Source organism: Notolepis coatsorum (genome assembly GCF_963971535.1).
Source record: "Notolepis coatsorum genome assembly, chromosome: 2".
Lineage (NCBI taxonomy): Eukaryota > Metazoa > Chordata > Actinopteri > Aulopiformes > Paralepididae > Notolepis > Notolepis coatsorum.
In genome coordinates, this window is record NC_140166.1 from 222957906 (window position 1) to 222980769 (window position 22864).

Genomic DNA, 22864 nt, shown 5'->3' on the forward strand with positions numbered 1-22864 from the left:
GCTGGTCCTCAGGTCCTCCGACCTGCTCCTCCTGGCTGGTCCTCAGGTCCTCTGACCAGCTCCTCCTGGCTGGTCCTCAGGTCCTCTGACCAGCTCCTCCTGGCTGGTCCTCTGGTCCTCTGATCAGCTCCTCCTGGCTGGTCCTCAGGTCCTCCGACCAGCTCCTCCTGGCTGGTCCTCAGGTCCTCTGACCAGCTCCTCCTGACTGGTCCTCAGGTCCTCTGACCAGCTCCTCCTGGCTGGTCCTCAGGTCCTCCGACCTGCTCCTCCTGGCTGGTCCTCAGGTCCTCTGACCAGCTCCTCCTGGCTGGTCCTCAGGTCCTCTGACCAGCTCCTCCTGACTGGTCCTCAGGTCCTCTGACCAGCTCCTCCTGACTGGTCCTCAGGTCCTCTGACCAGCTCCTCCTGACTGGTCCTCAGGTCCTCTGACCAGCTCCTCCTGACTGGTCCTCAGGTCCTCTGACCAGCTCCTCCTGACTGGTCCTCAGGTCCTCTGACCAGCTCCTCCTGACTGGTCCTCAGGTCCTCTGACCAGCTCCTCCTGGCTGGTCCTCAGGTCCAGGCTGAAGCTTCCGCTGTGGCAGCCCGGCCCCAAAGCTCTGGAACGAGCTGCCTGCCACTGCATGTTAGACAGGCCCCCACTCTGCAGGTGTTTAAATCACGCCTCAAAACTCATCTACTGTATTTGCTTTTGGTTTTTAAACAGTTTTGAGAGACCTGCCTTTTTTATGTGACATATTGTATTATGTTTTTATTGTGCGCTTTTATGTTTTTATCTTATGTTGTGGGACTTGCACAGCACTTTGGTCAACTTTGTTGTTTTTAAATGTGCTTTATAAATAAAGTGGATTGGAGTGTGTGTGTGTGTGTGTGTGTGTGTGTGTGTGTGCGTGTGTGTGTGCGTGTGTGTGTGTGTGTGTGCGTGTGCGTGTGCGTGTGCGTGTGTGTGTGTGTGTGTGTTACCTGTTGACAGTGTGAGCTACTCTCCTCTGTATCTCCTCAGCCAGGAAGTTGCCCTGAGAGGAGAAGCTCCTGGCTTTGTCCACCAGACCCTGTCGATATAAACACTCTTTATAATAAACACTCTTTATAATAAACACTCTTTATAAAAAAACACTCTTTATAACAAACACTCTTTATAATAAACACTCTTTATAATAAACACTCTTTATAAAAAAAACACTCTTTATAATAAACACTCTTTATAATAAACACTTTTTATAATAAACATACCCTGTCAAGATAAACACTCTTTATAATAAACACTCTTTATAATAAACACTCTTTATAAAAAACACTCGTTATAAAAAAAACACTCTTTATAACAAACACTCTTTATAAAAACACTCTTTATAAAAAACACTCTTTATAATAAACAGACCCTGTCAAGATAAACACTCTTTATAATAAACACTCTTTATAATAAACAATCTTTATAATAATCATACCCTGTCAAGATAAACACTCTTTATAATAAACACTCTTTATAATAAATACTCTTTATAATAAACACTCTTTATAATAAACACTCTTTATAAAAAACACTCTTTATAAAAAACACTCTTTATAATAAACAGACCCTGTCAAGATAAACACTATTTATAATAAACAGACCCTGTCAAGATAAACACTCTTTATAATAAACACTCTTTATAATAAACAGACCCTGTCAAGATAAACACTCTTTATAATAAACAGACCCTGTCAAGATAAACACTCTTTATAATAAACAGACCCTGTCAAGATAAACACTCTTTATAATAAACACTCTTTATAATAAACAGACCCTGTCAAGATAAACACTCTTTATAATAAACACTCTTTATAATAAACAGACCCTGTCAAGATAAACACTCTTTATAATAAACAGACCCTGTCAAGATAAACACTCTTTATAATAAACAGACCCTGTCAAGATAAACACTCTTTATAATAAACACTCTTTATAATAAACACATGTCAAGATAAACACTCTTTATAATAAACACTCTTTATAATAAACAGATCCTGTCAAGATAAACACTCTTTATAATAAACACTCTTTATAATAAACACTCTTTATAATAAACAGACCCTGTCAAGATAAACACTCTTTATAATAAACACTCTTTATAATAAACAGATCCTGTCAAGATAAACACTCTTTATAATAAACACTCTTTATAATAAACACTCTTTATAATAAATAGATCCTGTCAAGATAAACACTCTTTATAATAAACACTCTTTATAATAAATACTCTTTATAATAAACACTCTTTATAATAAACACTCTTTATAAAAAACACTCTTTATAAAAAACACTCTTTATAATAAACAGACCCTGTCAAGATAAACACTATTTATAATAAACAGACCCTGTCAAGATAAACACTCTTTATAATAAACACTCTTTATAATAAACAGACCCTGTCAGGATAAACACTCTTTATAATAAACAGACCCTGTCAAGATAAACACTCTTTATAATAAACAGACCCTGTCAAGATAAACACTCTTTATAATAAACACTCTTTATAATAAACAGACCCTGTCAAGATAAACACTCTTTATAATAAACACTCTTTATAATAAACAGACCCTGTCAAGATAAACACTCTTTATAATAAACAGACCCTGTCAAGATAAACACTCTTTATAATAAACAGACCCTGTCAAGATAAACACTCTTTATAATAAACACTCTTTATAATAAACACATGTCAAGATAAACACTCTTTATAATAAACACTCTTTATAATAAACAGATCCTGTCAAGATAAACACTCTTTATAATAAACACTCTTTATAATAAACACTCTTTATAATAAACAGACCCTGTCAAGATAAACACTCTTTATAATAAACACTCTTTATAATAAACAGATCCTGTCAAGATAAACACTCTTTATAATAAACACTCTTTATAATAAATAGATCCTGTCAAGATAAACACTCTTTATAATAAACACTCTTTATAATAAACACTCTTTATAATAAACAGACCCTGTCAAGATAAACACTCTTTATAATAAACACTCTTTATAATAAACAGATCCTGTCAAGATAAACACTCTTTATAATAAACACTCTTTATAAAAAACACTCTTTATAATAAACATACCCTGTCAAGATAAACACTCTTTATAATAAACACTCTTTATAATAAACAGACCCTGTCAAGATAAACACTCTTTATAATAAACACTCTTTATAATAAACAGACCCTGTCAAGATAAACACTCTTTATAATAAACACTTTTTTTATCCACTTTTTCTCCTCCTTTTTAAATTTTTTCTCCCATCCCAATTTAGCCGTGCCAATTCTCCCCTCCCCTGTCTTGAACGTTGCTCGCATGTGCCCCCCACTGGACGGTTGTAGGGAGGATAGAAGCCCATCACATGTCCCCTCCGATACATGTGGAGGCAGCCAGTCACATCTTTTCACCTGCCAGCGCAGACTCTCATTTGCCCCCGCCATTTTCCTGTCTCTGCTGTGCAGGCGCTCCAACCGACCTGTAGGAGTCGCTGTTTACAACGTCCAGATTACCACCCATCGACTTCCCACCCGCTAACTCTGCCAATTAAGTTAGTATGACAGCCGGCCCAAGCCAGAGGCAACGCCGACAGCCGGATTCGATACCGGTGTCTCTTGCGTTGGTGACGAGCGCAATGTCCACTGCGCCACCCAGCCGCCCTATAATAAACACTCTTTATAAAAAACACTCTTTATAATAAACACTCTTTATAATAAACACTCTTTATTAAAAACACTCTTTATAATAAACAGATCCTGTCAAGATAAACACTCTTTATAATAAACACTGTTTATAATAAACAGACCCTGTCAAGATAAACACTCTTTATAATAAACAGACCCTGTCAAGATAAACACTCTTTATAATAAACACTCTTTATAATAAACACTCTTTATAATAAACAGACCCTGTCAAGATAAACACTCTTTATAATAAACAGACCCTGTCAAGATAAACACTCTTTATAATAAACACTCTTTATAATAAACAGACCCTGTCAAGATAAACACTCTTTATAATAAACACTCTTTATAATAAACACTCTTTATAATAAACAGACCCTGTCAAGATAAACACTCTTTATAATAAACAGACCCTGTCAAGATAAACACTCTTTATAATAAACACTCTTTATAATAAACAGACCCTGTCAAGATAAACACTCTTTATAATAAACACTCTTTATAATAAACAGCAAACTGTATTAACACTAAAGGTGACAGTAGACCGGTTTGACTCATGTCCTGTTTAGGTTCATAATGAAAGGGAATTAGTGGACGTGAGTAAATTAAACAGATGGTCAGGTTGTGTTTCTTTATGTACTGTAAGGTAGTGTCTAGATCTCATAGCCCAGAAGGACAGTGTTTCTTTATGTAAGGTAGTGTCTAGATCTCATAGCCCAGAAGGACAGTGTTTCTTTATGAAAGGTAGTGTCATAGAAGGACGTTTTCAGGGGGAATAATTTTTTAACCTAAAAAGTTGTTTATAAACAACTTACCTAACCATACCTTAACTCAATCAGCGCCAGACCCGAGGATATTCGGGTTATCTCGCCATGCGTTGAGCGCCAGGACCCCCAAAAACCAGAGTAAAGTCGGGTTTTCATCGCTATTTCTTTTATTCGATATTTGTATTCATTTCTCTCACACGGACCTCAGGGTTACCATAGGGAACCACTCTGAGATCGCTAGAGTGCAATACCGGCCGCATCCAGGTAGTGGCAGTATCGCCCACCCTTCGAAACCTTTTTTTCACACACGGTGTTACATTCAAATGTCTCCGGGCGCAGTTTTCTTGGTCAGGCAAGTCTAGCGGTTCACTCGATGGCATTGGAACGCGTCCAATGCCCCTGATGCATGTGTTGTGGTGGATTATGTTGGCGACACGATGGACACCAATACTGGAAATCGCGATCAGACAATTGGAATATACTTTTTGGGGTACCTCCTAGTGAAGGTAAGGACTATATGACATCAATCCTGCTTTGATCCAACCATGATTTCACATCGATCGTTGCGACCATGTGTAACGTACTCCAGAACGTATGCCGTTGGTGACGATCAAAGCATCAAAAAACGACCCCACCCCCTTTCATGCATTCATGATGAAACATAATACCTATTATATACATTTGATTTAGAAATAGTAGCGTGTCCAGGCGAGCAACGCCAACGTTTTTAGTAAAATTCACGTATTCCCCCAATAGCGCCGTTTTATGGAATTAGACAGGATCACTCTGAAACTATACTTATATTCACCACGGTATAACATGCAAACGTATATATGTAACCGAGGTACCGCAGTTAAGTAAGCGGTACTGCAAGTTAAACTCACTCCCCAGAGGCATTCAAACTGAGCGCTTAGGAGGGATATCCTTTCTTGGCGCAGCGGTTTGTGATGTCGGCCCCGGTGCGGGAGACCGGGGTTCAACTCCCACTCAGGGCGATCCCTTAACAGGGGTCGAATTGAAATACACAACGCAGTAAGATCACACCGGCTATATATACATGAAAAAAATTATAATTTTTCACATATTGAACGATGGATAGTTGATGTCAAATGAGCCATAGTATTGTATCCATAGCTATAATATAGAATATAGATATAGCCCTGCAAACACCGCCATGCAGCCCTATCTCTTAGAGTGGTGGCGCAGTAGGAACTAAGATGCTCTAAGCCTCCGGCACTGAATGAGTTAAAACATGCTTTATATCAAATTCAGTCATTCGGTAATCATAAAAAAAAAATACACCCACAGAGCTTTTAGAAAGGTGGGGAATAAAATGATTGCTTTTCCCCCCAAAACATTAATAACTTTTATAATTTATTATAAAAAGAAATGTGCGGGTCCAAAATGAATGTTGGTCATGTTGCGTGTGTCCCCCCCCCCCCCCCTTAGATAAATGCCATGCTGGTGCTCTAGTCTAGTGTGACGTCTAAAAAGAAGTGTACAAACTAGGGCTGTCAGTTTATGGCATTAATTAGATTAATTAATTACACAGCAAATTATCGCGTTATGAAAATGTACTCAAAATCAATAAAATATAATAATAATTAAAATAATTTTAAATCTTTTTATTTTCTTTATTTTCTTTATCTCATTCATTCCATAAGAATGTAAAATGGTCCATTTGCACGTTCTTGGTATCTGATTCTAGGGACATCTATGGATCTCAGGGAATGTATTCCCAGTGTCAGAAACACTGTGTCTGTTACTAGGCTTGAGTAAATTGTAATGAACCAAATGAGAATATCAATTAAATTCTTTTTATCTTTAACTGTGAATAACACCATGCTAAAATTGACCAGACCTGAAAAATTTAAGCAAATTAATAAAGGGAAGATGATTTTGATTAAACAGAAGGTTTTGTAGATACAGTACTGAATTCTGCCATCCGGACACATGCAATTTGAAATATATGATTATAGAATATAGAATATTAGGCCTAAAATGGTTATGCGATTAAAATGCGATTAATTAAGATTAATTAATTACAAATCCTGTAATTAAGTTAGATAGATTGTTTTTAATCGCCTGACAGCACTACTAAAAAGAAGTGTACAGACTATAGCATGGAGACGTCCTCTACCTGTATCCTGTCTCTGTGTCCGTCCACTTCCTGCTCCAGGCCCAGCAGAGCCTTCAGCAGCCTATTAACGGACGGCAGGTCGCTGCCGCAGTCCTCATTGGTCAGCTCCCTCTCCACTGAGCCCGCCCACTCCTCCATGTCATCCAATGAGCGCTGGAACTGCAGCGCCTGGGAGGGAGGGAGAAACACACAGGGTGGGTTTAACCCTTTCACCGCCACACGACAAATGCTTAACCCTTTCACTACCACACTACAAGTTTCTTTTATTAGTTGTAGTAGTATACAGAAATACAGAATACTTTTGCATGAAATGCTTCTTTCTGTTTTGCTCCTGAGAGTGTGCTAGATTAAATAAAAAGATAGTATAAAATAAGCATAATATAAGTATAAAATAGAAAGTCAAGTACGTAAACAAGTGTAAACAAAACAAAACATTTCAATATACATATATACAGTATATGTACAGTATATACAATGCAGAGTAGAGAAGTAACTGAGTTACAGCAATATACAGTACAGTGTAGAAATGGTGAGGTATAGCTTAGCTTGTGGTGCCACCTTGTGGTGGTGAGGTGCAATGAGGTGCAATGAGGTGCAATGAGGTGCAATGAGGTATGAGATTGATGTGCACTACAGAAGGTTAACCCTTTACTATCACACCACACAGACGGTCGCACTAGCTTAACCCTTTCACTGCCACACTACAGAAGGTTAACCCTTTACAATCACACTACAGACGGGTCCGTCTGTAGTGTGATAGTAAAGGGTTAACCTTCTGTAGTGTGGCAGTGAAAGGGTTAATGACGGGTTTTTGCAGCAGGTTGATACAAGAACACACGGAATTCACATTGACGTTTCATTTGAAACATGGAATAAGATCAATCAAATCAAACTCGCCCAAACTGTTTATGATTCACTTTTTTTTTTTAAATCCTACTTTTTCTCCCCCTTTTTCCGTATTTTTCTCCCATCCCAATTTAGTCGTTATGCCAATTCCCTTCCTGGTCGTTGCGCGCTTTTGCCCCACTGTCGGCCTAGGGAGGGAGAAGACTACCACATGCCTCCTCCGATACATGTGGAGTCAGCCAGCCGCTTCTTTTCACCAGACAGCGAGGACTCTCAGTGGGGGAGGAGCGCAACGCGTGCAGAGGTTCACACTATCTCCCCAGATCCCCTCCCTGCTCAACAGGCGCCCCGACCGACCAGTAGGAGTCGCTGTTTACAACGACCAGGACACACACCCCGCCGGCTTCCCACCCGCTAACACTGACCAATTGTGTTTATAGGGACGACTGACCAAGCCGGAGGTACCGCTGACAGCTGGATTAGATCTCAGAGTCTCTGCGGTGGTAGGCGAGCGCTTAGTCCGCTGCGCTACCCAGCCGCTCCTATGATTCCCTTCTTTTATAGTGTAGATTCATGACTCAGTGTGTGTGTGTGTGTGTGTGTGTGTATGTGTGTGTGCACGCATGCTCCAGTGTATGTATTTGTGTGCGTGTGTATGCATTCATGTTGGTGTGTATTAATGTGCATGTGTTCATAAGTGTGTGTGTTCTTAAACATGGATATGTGATGCATGTAATATGTATATTAAAAGGAACATGCCGGCTGTCTCGGAGCGATGACCGGAGTGTTGAACGTCCCGTGATTAAGACGGGGAGGATGCGACCCTCTTTGCGCCGCTCCTGTGCCTCAAATAGATTCGCTATCAGCTCTATCTTTAATCTCTCAAAATGTTCAGTTGCTATCGCTATCAGCTCTATCTTTAATTTTTTTTAAATGTTCAGTTGCTATTGCATGCACTCATCTGTGTTTCACTACAGTGTTGTGCTAGTTACTGAAAAATAGTAACTCAGTTACTTTACTAGTTACTTCATTTCAAAGTAACTTCGTTACTGTACTAGTTACTTACACCCAAAAGTAATGAGTTACTGTGAAAAGTAACTATTTAGTTATTTAAAAAAAAATAAAAAAAATAAATTGCTCAAGTCCCATGCCCCATATACTCAAAATCGGTTGATCAACTTGACAGTTTCCATTCACATCACCGAACTCTGCTAAGCAATGTGGTCTAGAGCGTTTCATTATATATTCCCTCCCCGCTGTATGTATATTTCTCTCCCACCCACCCACCCCCTCCTAATGTACAGTCCCCTCCCCATCATATGTATATACTCTGTCAGGATCTAGGGGTAACAGTACTGTATATTTGAATACCGCTTATGTCACAAATGTATCAGTACTAAATACCTATATGTCCCTATGCCATAAATGTCATGTATGTTGTGTATGTCATAAATGTCTATATGAATTGAAAATGGGGGACCCTGATGGAAACAAGACAAACGTCTTTCTCAGGTCTGCATCCCCTTAACAATTGTATGTATTGAGCCGTACTGTATTGTACCCATTCTGCAATCTGTTAAATAAAGTTTTCATTCATTCATTCATTCATCCATTCATTAATTCATTCATAACCATCTTGCAGCGTTGTTATCAAAGCATTGCAACGTTAGAATAGTTAGGATATCAATTGTGCATGAAAGGACTATATTTATATTGTTTGATTAGTATTATGAGATTTCGTACAGTCAAAATCCGTTGATCTTGAGTTTCAGTGAACACATTGCACTCACCGTCACCAGTCTGCGGTGGTCGAGATGTAACGTTAGTCCAGTTGACTCCAGCAGCCCTTCAAACATGTTCTTTATCTCGTTTCCATGTTGTATATTAATTATCTCTCCAAGTAGTTGCTAAATGGTTTGTTAGTTCGTTATTATTACTGCGTTCTTATTATGTAGATTCATAGCGAGCGTCCTCTTGTTGTTTACTGTAGAGAGCGCCTATTTCTTTCAGAACGTCAGTGGCCAATCAGAAGTGCGAAACCAGAATGAGGCTACGGAAAGAAATAATAATAATAATAATACTTCGTTTTATATAGCGCCTTTCAGTCTACAGTAAACAAAACAAACGCAGGCGAAATAAGGACGCTCGCTATGAATCTACATAAAAAGAACGCAGTAACGAACTAACAAACCATTCAGTAACGTAAGTAGCGTTACTGAATTTCAAAAGTAATGCGTTAGAGTACTAGTTGCGGCAAAAAGTAACTTCGTTTCTGTAACGCGTTACTTTGTAACGCGTTAGTCCCAACACTGTTCACTACACACACGAGTGCATGCTTACCAACTGTCCGTCTGCAACACTACTATCACCGACATCTAAGAAGGGAGATCCCCCCTTGAATGGCCCTTCTAAGGTTTCTCTCCTCCACACTGCCTGTGGAGCATTTTTTCCCTATTGTTAGGTTTTAGTGAGTTTTTCCTTACCTTCGCGCGGGGTATGTCTGGGAGTGCTTGCATTCAATTATTTATTTGCATTTATTTTTAATTTGTTGGACCTTATGGTGTTCTTGTTCTGTTCTTGACTTATTGTTATGTTTCTTCTTGACTTGTTTAAAGAAGACATGTCCGGCCCATGGGGACACTAACGTGTGTTGTCGGGCCTTACAAATACATTTGATTTGATTTGATTTATGCCAACATTTTGGGAAATTTGCTTACCGTCTTCTCCAGAGAGAGACAAGAAGATAGATACCAGTTTCCTCTCTGTGCGTTCAGTAGAAAGCTATCTGGCTGCACGTTAGCCTAGCTTAGCACAATGAATGGAAGCGGACAGTGCCGGTTGGCCATCGGGAGATGTGTTAGTTGGACAATGCCTAGGCTAACCGTCACTGTCCGCTTCCATTCATTGTGGAATATATTATTAATATTAATATAGTAATTAATAATATCATCCTGGATACTTATATTATGCAACAATATACACATTAGTGCTGCCCCCGACTAAGGATTTGTACAGTCAATTTGTAGTCGCCAAAATTAGCCGATAGTCGACTATAAAAAAATAAAATAAAAAAATTGAAAAAAAAATTATCATTCCATTTGGGCTGTGGGGGGTGCTTAATGTCTGAAGGAGTCGACGGAAGGCTTCTTGTTCTCTGCGAAAGCATGCAATTGGTCCACTGATGGATACATCTTGATATTTGTCTAGTCTAGTGTGTTCGAAGCGGCACGGTGGTGTAGTGGTTAACACTGTCGCCTCACAGCAAGAAGGTCCAGGGTTCGATTCCCGCTTGGGGACCAGGTTTCCATGATGCCAGTTACCCAGGTGGGGTATCTCCCAGGCCTTTCTGTGTGGAGTTTGCATGTTCTCCCCGTGCTCGCAAGGGTTTCCCCCCCGATAAGATAAACCCAATGGAAAAACATGCACAACAACAGATCGCTAACGCTGTGGCGTCCTTGACGAAGACGGGCAGGAGCACTTGGATTGGTCCCCGGGGCGCGGCTCACGTTGACGCCCTGTCTGCTCCCGGCTGCCCATGGGGGGAAGGACGACGGGATGGGTCAAGTGCAGAGACTCAATCGCATCGACGACTGAGAAAAAGACAATGCATGTGTGTGTGTGTGTATCCCGGTGTGTGTGTGCCGCTCCAATTGCATGTCCAGTTCGTTGCATGCCGAATAAAGACCCCCTAAAGAGGTCCTGCATTATTATTATTCATTAGACGGGTGAAATCCTCTTTCAGTGCCTCTGTGAAATCCTCTTTCAGTGCCTCTGTGCCTGTTTTCTTAGGCAGTTAGCCTCTGGTATGCGTGCCATTAGCGTTAGCCACGCTTCTAGGCCTATTTTCTTTTGGAAAGAATGATACAAAAAAAAATATTTATTTAAAAAAATATTATAATAATAATGTTCTGAAGAGTGGGAAGCCCCCCTCCAATTGTGCGTTCGGCTGAACGTGCCACTCTCTGTAGTCTGCTTCGGTCTTGTGCGGTGCTATTCCCAAACCAGGAGGTGATATTGCCAGTCAGGATGCTCTCTATTGTACATGAGTAGAAGTTCTTAAGGATCTTCTGACTGACTTGGAACTTCCTTAAGGCGCCTGAGGAAGTAGAGGCGTTGTCGTGCCTTCTTCACAACACTGTCAATGTGTGTGGTCCATGTCAAGTCCTCGGATATGTGGACTCCGAGGTACTTAAAACTGTTCACTCTCTCAACCGGTGCCCCGTCGATGCTGAGGGGGCTGTAGTCCCTGACCCCCAACCTCCTAAAGTCCACAATCATCTCCTTTGTTTTGCTGACGTTTAGTGAGAGGCTGTTCTCCTGGCACCATCCCGCCAGGACCTTGACCTCTTCCAGGTCATAGCCTATAGCCATTACGAATTCATGGTCACTGTGATGAGAAGTCTACCTGTCAACCTAGCCTGTGCTCATTACTGATTGGATTAACCTGTCATCATGTCAACCTAGCCTGTGCTCATTACTGATTGTTCCCACCTGTCGTGTTGTCGATCACAGCCTAGTTAAGGCTTGTTTGTTGCAACCATTCTTCATTGCACACTGATGAAGGCCGGACGGTCGACAACGTTTTGTGCGTATTAAAATAAAACGATATTCCTTGAGTGCGGTCCCTACCCCTTTTTTCTACTTGTGACTTACTATTTTTGGACTACGCACCTGTCTGAGCGCAGTGGTTACATTCTCTACTTGCAATTATTCTACATGCTAACACATATACCTGGTATGTTAATATTTACATGGTATGATAATATATATCTAGTAGGTTAACATATATATGTTAATATTTACATGGTATGCTAACACAAATATACCTGGTATGTTAATATATGTACATGGTATGATAATATATATATATCTAGTATGTTAACACTTTAAGTGCCGAAAACGTGTTTAGGCGTCTTTCCTAGCCATGCTAAAGTTGCCGAGGACGCCCTAACTCGTCTTTAATATCAATATTTCAAAAATCTGTGATCGGAATCATATTTCCCCTCTGCAGCCTTCACACACAGTTCTGAGCTCCTCTCAATCCTCTAGCGGTTCAAGAGCGCCATCTGGTGGCCGATCGGCAGAAGCGCCAAACAGGAAGTCATGTGGATGAAGTGGTGATCACCCATATTACTTCCGGGCACTCGCTATAGTTCCCGGGACTCGAGCTCAACACAATACATAGCGATCCGTTGCCAATAACTCGATAAACAACATGATTTGGACGTATATACTATTATACAACCTGGAAATGGACCGGGTATTTCGACATCCCATAATGGAAAACTGTCTACCCCACGCTGATCGCCCAACGGCCCGCGGAGACTGGGGTGAGTTTTAGCGTGTAGTATTACCGTGTTCGACACTAACTGCTATGATGAACATTTGACCCACATTAGATGAATGGTATAACGTTGCCCACGGAATTATAAACGATCCCCCGCCCATCCGGTCATCATCAGATGATACGTAGAAACTTCTAGAAGCACGTCCATTTGAAAATTTTCATCTGGCACCGATCGCTACCAAACTATTTCATCATCAATATAATGCATTTGGGGCTATAAATCACGTTCTGGAGAAAGCTGCAGAAAGAGATGAAAACATACTTATACTTTACATCATATTTTAGTATGAATATGTGAATGAAAAAGTTTAACGTTCATACACCCTGAACAATACATATAGGACATTGAATGGGCCCTAATAATGGCAATCTAGCAATAGAATTTAAAAAGTTATAGCCCTGCAAAGAAGGGGAACTTCTCCATAGACAAATAGAGCTGGCAACGGATGGTATATCATGAATTTAACCTTAGGCAATCAAAGTGTTAACATATATATGTTAATATTTACATGGTATGCTAACACAAATATACCTGGTATGTTAATATTTACATGGTATGCTATAGGGCTGACCCCTATTAATCGATTAGTCGACTAATCGGTCGAAAGGAGCCGTAGTCGACTGGCCAACCTCTTAGTCGAATATAATACAAAAAAATAAAAAAATATATAAATTTTTTTTTATCATTCTTTCCAAAAGAAAAGAGGCCTAGAAGCGTGGCTAACGCTAATGGCACGCATACCAGAGGCTAACTGCCTAAGAAAACAGGCACAAAGGCACTGAAAGAGGATTTCACCTGTCTGTCTAATGAACACACTAGACTAGACAAATATCAAGATGTATCCATCAGTGGACCAATTGCATGCTTTTGCAGAGGACAAGAAGCCTTCAGTCGACTCCTTCAGACATTAAGCACCCCCCACAGCCCAAATGGAATGAACAATTTTTTTTAATTTAAAAATATATATATATATATATATATTTTTTTTTACCAATAGTCGACTAACGACAAATTTTGGCCAATCCTAGTCGACCATCCAAATCCTTAGTCGGGGACAGCCCTAGTATGCTAACACAAATATATCTGGTATGTTAATATTTACATGGTATGCTAACACATATATATCTGGTATGTTAATATTTACATGGTATGATACTAATATATATCTAGTATGTTAACATATAATATATATGTTAATATTTACATGGTATGATAATATATATCTAGTAGGTTAACATATATGTTAATATTTACATGGTATGCTAACACATATACCTGGTATGTTAATATTTACATGGTATGCTAACACATATATACCTGGTAAGCCTGCTGTAGGCGGGTCTTCTTGTCCTTGCAGTTGGTGATTAGAGCGTCCCAGCTGTCACTCAGGTCCTTCAGCCATGGCGTGATCTTCCCGGGAGCAGAGTGCCCAGAGGAGACCATCTTCTCTCCTTCCTGCAGGACACATAGCGACTTGTGCTAGTAATACATTAACCCCTTCACTACCACACTACAGAAGGTTAACCCTTTCACTACCACACTACAGAAAGTTAACCCCTTCACTACCACACTACAGAAAGTTAACCCTTTCACTACCACACTACAGAAAGTTAACCCTTTCACTACCACACTACAGAAAGTTAACCCCTTCACTACCACACTACAGAAAGTTAACCCTTTCACTACCACACTACAGAAGGTTAACCCTTTCACTACCACACTACAGAAGGTTAACCCTTTCACTACCACACTACAGCAGGTTAACCCTTTCACTACCACACTACAGACGGTTAAGCTACGCCCTGCTTCACATTCACACAGTTCCATTCACACCTGGGAGCTGCCCAGTACAACCACAGTCACTGAGCAACTCCACTGGAGCAGTTGGGGGTTTAGTGCCTTGCTCAAGGGCACTTCAGCGGTTGGTGTTAAGGGTATGGGAGAGAGTTATTCATTCACTTCCCCAGCCCAGATTTTTCCTGCCGGTCCGGGGGATCGAACCGGCGACCTTCCGGTCACAAACCCGCTTCTCTAACCTTTAGGCCACTGCTGCCCCTTGTGAAAGGGTTAACCCTTTGTCATGTGGCAGTGAAAGGGTTAACCTTTTCTGTATTGTCACATTATGTTAACCCTTTAACCCTTTGGTAGTGTGGTAGTGAAAGGGTTAAGCAAATAAGTACACTAATGAATGGATGAATACAAATGTAAGCCTTGAGCCATACACTAAACCGATTTATACAATTGAAAAAAACAAAAACAAGTGAACAATACTAAAACACAGTAAAACGGTTTGCTGACTTGATTTGTTTGATTCACAGTTCAAAAGTGGCAACAATGAATTTCTACATGATTGTCATGTGAAATTAAAGAAGTCACATTTAACCTAAAATAAACATAGACACCACACTCTCTCTTACACACACAGTCACAGTCACACACACACAAACACTCTCTCTCTCTCTCTCTCTCTCTCTCTCTCTCTCTCTCTCTCTCTCTCTCTCTCTCTCTCTCTCTCTCTCTCTCTCTCTCTCTCTCTCTCTCTCTCTCTCTCTCTCTCTCTCTCTCTCTCACACCCTCTCTCTCCACCTTGGAGAGTGTGTCCACTCTGTAGCGGTTGGCCAGGATCTCGGCCTCAAAGCTCTGGTGTTTCAGCAGTTTGGCCTGAAGGTTGGTGGGTTCCCTCCAGCTCTCATCCAGAGCCACAGCGTTACGCTCATTCAGCCACGCAGAAACCTATAGAATAAATATTAAATACATTACTATAACCACGCAGAAACCTATAGAATAAATATTAAATACATTACTATAACCACGCAGAAACCTATAGAATAAATATTAAATACATTACTATAACCACGCAGAAACCTATAGAATAAATATTAAATACATTACTATAACCACGCAGAAACCTATAGAATAAATATTAAATACATTACTATAACCACGCAGAAACCTATAGAATAAATATTAAATACATTACTATAACCACGCAGAAACCTATAGAATAAATATTAAATACATTACTATAACCACGCAGAAACCTATAGAATAAATATTAAATACATTACTATAACCACGCAGAAACCTATAGAATAAATATTAAATACATTACTATAACCACACAGAAACCTATAGAATAAATATTAAATACATTACTATAACCACGCAGAAACCTATAGAATAAATATTAAATACATTACTATAACCACGCAGAAACCTATAGAATAAATATTAAATACATTACTATAACCACGCAGAAACCTATAGAATAAATATTAAATACATTACTATAACCACGCAGAAACCTATAGAATAAATATTAAATACATTACTATAACCACGCAGAAACCTATAGAATAAATATTAAATACATTACTATAACCACGCAGAAACCTATAGAATAAATATTAAATACATTACTATAACCACGCAGAAACCTATAGAATAAATATTAAATACATTACTATAACCACGCAGAAACCTATAGAATAAATATTAAATACATTACTATAACCACGCAGAAACCTATAGAATAAATATTAAATACATTACTATAACCACGCAGAAACCTATAGAATAAATATTAAATACATTACTATAACCACGCAGAAACCTATAGAATAAATATTAAATACATTACTATAACCACACAGAAACCTATAGAATAAATATTAAATACATTACTATAACCACGCAGAAACCTATAGAATAAATATTAAATACATTACTATAACCACGCAGAAACCTATAGAATAAATATTAAATACATTACTATAACCACGCAGAAACCTATAGAATAAATATTAAATACATTACTATAACCATGCAGAAACCTATAGAATAAATATTAAATACATTACTATAACCATGCAGAAACCTATAGAATAAATATTAAATACATTACTATAACCACGCAGAAACCTATAGAATAAATATTAAATACATTACTATAACCACGCAGAAACCTATAGAATAAATATTAAATACATTACTATAACCACGCAGAAACCTATAGAATAAATATTAAATACATTACTATAACCACGCAGAAACCTATAGAATAAATATTAAATACATTACTATAACCACGCAGAAACCTATAGAATAAATATTAAATACATTACTATAACCATGCAGAAACCTATAGAATAAATATTAAATACATTACTATAACCACGCAGAAACCTATAGAATAAATATTAAATACATTACTATAACCACGCAGAAACCTATAGAATAAATATTAAATACATTACTATAACCACGCAGAAACCTATAGAATAAATATTAAATACATTACTATAACCACGCAGAAACCTATAGAATAAATATTAAATACATTACTATAACCACGCAGAAACCTATAGAATAAATATTAAATACATTACTATAACCACGCAGAAACCTATAGAATAAAGACATTACTATAACCACGCAGAAACCTATAGAATAAATATTAAATACATTACTATAACCACGCAGAAACCTATAGAATAAATATTAAATACATTACTATAACCACGCAGAAACCTATAGAATAAAGACATTACTATAACCCTGTGGTTCTCAAACTACGGGTCGTGACCCAAATTGGGGTCACGGGTAGGTGACAGTGGGGTTGCGCATTGGAAAGTAAAAAAAGAAAAAGTATTAAAAAATAAGAAAAATCTTTTTTTCTTTTTTTTATGTTTTGGCAACATATTTTGGCTAAATATGCCTCGTTTTATAAATGTGTATTGATAACATAGTGCTGTAATTACATTTTCTAATAAATATGCATGATCAAGTTCAACAACGTGTGCTTTTATTTTGATATTCCTTAATTCCACGTTGAAATTACGCAATACATTAAGTGTGGGGTCCCCAAAAAAAGTTTGAGAAGTTATAGTATAACCACACAGAAACCTATAGAATAAAGACATTACTATAACCACACAGAAACCTATAGAATAAAGACATTACTATAACCACACAGAAACCTATAGAATAAAGACATTACTATAACCACACAGAAACCTATAGAATAAAGACATTACTATAACCACACAGAAACCTATAGAATAAAGACATTCAAATAAATGTGTGAAGAGAAGAAAAGATAAAAGAAGAGAAGAGATGAGAAGAGAATAGATGAGAAGAGAAGAGAAGAGATGAGAAGAGAGGAGAGGAGAAGAGAAGAGAAGAGAAGAGAGGAGAAGAGATGAGAAGAGAAGAGATGAGGAGAAGAGCTTAAGAGAAGAGAAAAGAAGACAAGAGAAGAGAAGAGATGTGGAGCGAAAAGAAGAAATGAGAAGAGAAGAGACTGACCTCGTAGCTACTAGAGAGGAACTGCTGTAGTTGTATTGCCTCCTCCAGAGCCTTTCTTCGAGCTTTGCTTTGCTCAAGTAGCTTTTTCTTCCTTCAATGTGACAGAGGAACAAAAACACCATTTAACACAGTATAGTATAAAATATTTAAAGTATAAAATATTTTTCACAAAAATGATTTCCTCTTCATAACCACCTGCCTCTTATTGCTTGTGAGCAACATGTCCCTCCCCAGCTTTCCAGTAAGGCGTCCATGAATACTGTCACGTGTGGGCGCAGTGATTTCATCACCTTTTTTTCAAAAAGCAACAGGGCTTTTGAGGTGATGAAATCACTGCACCAGGGCAGCAGTGGTTCGGCGAAAATAAAATTCTGAGTATGTGCTTAGAACATTTCTCATTTAATTTTTTTTTATTTATCCACGTGGTAAATACACAGGTCACAACATGTTTACAGGAAGGTTTTGGAGTTGTATTTGGAGTGTATTTCGTGACTGTTGGGAACTAGGCTACACTGGCACACCTACTTCCAGTGAATGACGCTAAGCTAGGCTAACGGAGCGGCTGTTCCCTAAGCCTAAGGGATGCACAGAGAAGAAAACCGTATCTGCTTGTCTAACTCCAGGGTAGATGGCAAATAAGCTAATTTCCCCAAAAGGTGGCGTGTTCCTTTAAGTCTGCCTCGTCAATAGAGCGACTTAAATGATGAATTGGCTTCACACAACTTTATGTCAAATTCACCAGAAAATTGGTGGAAGAAAGTGACACTCAACTCTGAACTTAGAAAAATACAATTGGATCTTAACCTCTTAACCCTTTCACTGCCACACTACAGAAGGTTAACCCTTTACTATCACACTACCGACGGTAACCGAAGGTAGTGTGATAGTAAAGGGTTAACCTTCTGTAGTGTGGCAGTGAAAGGGTTAAGCATCGGGCAAAAATGGGGCTATTTTTTTTTTTGCATACCCAAAGTAATCTGCGATTTAATATACTTTATACTTATAGCACATGCATGAGTCTGGTCTCTTTTGAAAGGTAACATTCTGAAAAATCAGAAGGCCTTGCTCTCTTAGTGATGTTATCACCTGTTGGTGAGGGCCTTGTTCTCTTAGTGATGTTATCACCTGTTGGTGAGGGCCTTGTTCTCTTAGTGATGTTATCACCTGTTGGTGAGGGCCTTGTTCTCTTAGTGATGTTATCACCTGTTGGTGAGGGCCTTGTTCTCTTAGTGATGTTATCACCTGTTGGTGAGGGCCTTGTTCTCTTAGTGATGTTATCACCTGTTGGTGAGGGCCTTGTTCTCTTAGTGATGTTATCACCTGTTGGTGAGGGCCTTGCTGTTAGTGATGTTATCACCTGTTGGTGAGGGCCTTGTTCTCTTAGTGATGTTATCACCTGTTGGTGAGGGCCTTGCTGTTAGTGATGTTATCACCTGTTGGTGAGGGCCTTGTTGTTAGTGATGTTATCACCTGTTGGTGAGGGCCTTGTTCTCTTAGTGATGTTATCACCTGTTGGTGAGGGCCTTGTTCTCTTAGTGATGTTATCACCTGTTGGTGAGGGCCTTGCTGTTAGTGATGTTATCACCTGTTGGTGAGGGCCTTGTTGTTAGTGATGTTATCACCTGTTGGTGAGGGCCTTGCTCTGTTAGTGATGTTATCACCTGTTGGTGAGGGCCTTGCTCTGTTAGTGATGTTATCACCTGTTGGTGAGGGCCTTGTTGTTAGTGATGTTATCACCTGTTGGTGAGGGCCTTGCTCTGTTAGTGATGTTATCACCTGTTGGTGAGGGCCTTGTTCTCTTAGTGATGTTATCACCTGTTGGTGAGGGCCTTTCTCTTAGTGATCTTATCACCTGTTGGTGAGGGCCTCGCTCTCTTAGTGATGTTATCACCTGTTGGTGAGGGCCTTGTTCTCTTAGTGATGTTATCACCTGTTGGTGAGGGCCTTGTTCTCTTAGTGATGTTATCACCTGTTGGTGAGGGCCTTGCTCTGTTAGTGATGTTATCACCTGTTGGTGAGGGCCTTGTTCTCTTAGTGATGTTATCACCTGTTGGTGAAGGCCTTGTTGTTAGTGATGTTATCACCTGTTGGTGAGGGCCTTGTTGTTAGTGATGTTATCACCTGTTGGTGAGGGCCTTGCTGTTAGTGATGTTATCACCTGTTGGTGAGGGCCTTGTTCTCTTAGTGATGTTATCACCTGTTGGTGAGGGCCTTGTTCTCTTAGTGATGTTATCACCTGTTGGTGAGGGCCTTGCTGTTAGTGATGTTATCACCTGTTGGTGAGGGCCTTGCTGTTAGTGATGTTATCACCTGTTGGTGAGGGCCTTGCTGTTAGTGATGTTATCACCTGTTGGTGAGGGCCTTGTTGTTAGTGATGTTATCACCTGTTGGTGAGGGCCTTGTTGTTAGTGATGTTATCACCTGTTGGTGAGGGCCTTGTTGTTAGTGATGTTATCACCTGTTGGTGAGGGCCTTGTTGTTAGTGATGTTATCACCTGTTGGTGAGGGCCTTGTTGTTAGTGATGTTATCACCTGTTGGTGAGGGCCTTGTTCTCTTAGTGATGTTATCACCTGTTGGTGAGGGCCTTGTTCTCTTAGTGATGTTATCACCTGTTGGTGAGGGCCTTGTTGTTAGTGATGTTATCACCTGTTGGTGAGGGCCTTGTTCTCTTAGTGATGTTATCACCTGTTGGTGAGGGCCTTGTTGTTAGTGATGTTATCACCTGTTGGTGAGGGCCTTGTTCTCTTAGTGATGTTATCACCTGTTGGTGAGGGCCTTGTTCTCTTAGTGATGTTATCACCTGTTGGTGAGGGCCTTGCTCTGTTAGTTTCAAGTTTTCAAGTTTCTTTAATAGTTGTCATACAGAAGTACAGAATACTTTCATACAAAATGCTTCTTACTGTTACGCTCCAGAGACTGTGCTAGACAAGATAGTATCAAATAACATAGTATAGCATGTAATTTAGAAGTAGAAAATGAGGTCACAGTGTTCAGTATAGACATATGTACAATGTTCGATGCAGAATAGACGTAACTGAGTTACCATATAATATACAATACTATGCAGTGTACTAATGTACAATACTATATAGTGCAAAGCAGAAATGGGATGAGGTACAATTTAGGTACAATTTACAGTAAGGTGTACGAGTTGTAGTGCAATCCTTCATCAATAAATATAAAGTGTGGGGAGTGGGTGCTACAGTGTGTTTGTTTAAAGTGAGTGTGTGCGTGTGGATGTGTGTGCTATGTGCGTTTGATGGTTGTTGTTGTGTAGTTGTAGTGATGTTATCACCTGTTGGTGAGGGCCTTGCTTGCTCTTAGAGGTGATGTTATCACCTGTTGGTGAGGGCCTTGCTTGCTCTTAGAGGTGATGTTATCACCTGTTGGTGAGGGCCTTGCTTGCTCTTAGAGGTGATGTTATCACCTGTTGGTGAGGGCCTTGCTTGCTCTTAGAGGTGATGTTATCACCTGTTGGTGAGGGCCTTGCTTGCTCTTAGAGGTGATGTTATCACCTGTCACCATCAGGCATTTAAATGAAACATCAGGGATATCCTGAGACAAATTGTACTTTACCTGCACTATTCTTACCCTACCTACAATTATACACTTCCTATCAAATTGTCGGTTCTATGCAAATTGTATCTCACTACCTCCTATGCACTGTAATTTTAAGAGCACTGCTCTGTTGTAATTCAAAATGGAACTATTTTATCACACTTTTTACTTCTTACTGATGCACTGCTCTGTTGTATGTTAAATACCCTGTTGTATGTCCGTTCTATTTTATATATTTTTTTGCCTATTTTTAACCCTTGTGCCTTGTTAGGTAACTGTAACTGACAGAGTTGGCACGTTAGTGCATGAAAAAATTGCATCACGTTCAAGGTCATAAAAAACTTAATTTGTAATATTTCGTTCCAATTCTTTTTTTATGAATACCACTATGAACCTAACTCAACATATCTATCAAAGATTCCAAAGATTTCCGAATTGTAACCCCTTATATTCCCGTTTGTGTTAGGGTTATAATAATTTAGGACCTGCTCAGAGGTCATCAATCAGCACACATGCGATTCGTATCTGCGATTAACCCATCCCGTCGTCCTTCCCCCCCAAGGGCAGCCGGGAGCAGACAGGCGTCAACGTGAGCCGCGCCAGGGGACCAATCCAAGTGCTCCTGTCCGTCTTCGTCAAGGAGGCCACAGCGTTAGCGATCTATTGTTGTTGTGCATGTTTTTCCATTGGGTTTATCTTATCGGGGGGGAAACCCTTGCGAGCACGGGGAGAACATGCAGACTCCACACAGAAAGGCCTGGGACTCGGAGATCCCCCACCTGGGTAACTAGCATCATGGAAACCTGGTCCCCAAGCAGGAATCGAACCCTGGACCTTCTTGCTGTGAGGCGACAGTGTTAACCACTACACCACCGTGCCGCTTGGGGTTAGGGTTAGGTTAGGGGACTGTTCCCCAACACTGAGCAAGTGTTGGGGTGGGCACGCGCACAGGGATGAGATTTTACCTTCTCCTAATCTTTCTGTCTGGGTAACCCTAAGCATAACCCTAACCCTAACACAAATATAAGGGGTTACAATTCGGAAATCTTTGGAATCTTTGATAGATATGTTGACCTTGAACGTGATGCAATCTTTTCATGCACTGACGTCACGTGCCAACTCTGTCAGTTACCTAACGAGGCACAGGGGTTCAACTGAATCCAACCGCACTTTGTTTTTACTCTGTCTATTCTATTT

The 22864-nt window shown here is 39.6% G+C and overlaps 1 protein-coding gene across 1 annotated transcript in view; it reads right to left on the minus strand.

The window, feature by feature from the left end:
• The window catches only part of sptbn5 (spectrin, beta, non-erythrocytic 5), a gene marked incomplete at both ends in the record, with an annotated part of 191394 nt that overhangs the window by 43766 nt on the left and 124764 nt on the right, over positions 1-22864 (minus strand). The window contains 5 exons of the mRNA XM_084308563.1: positions 964-1052; positions 6608-6775; positions 14119-14256; positions 15388-15534; positions 18109-18199. Of these exons, the coding sequence (XP_084164689.1) occupies positions 964-1052; positions 6608-6775; positions 14119-14256; positions 15388-15534; positions 18109-18199 (633 nt within the window). The remainder of the gene's footprint in view (positions 1-963; positions 1053-6607; positions 6776-14118; positions 14257-15387; positions 15535-18108; positions 18200-22864) is intronic.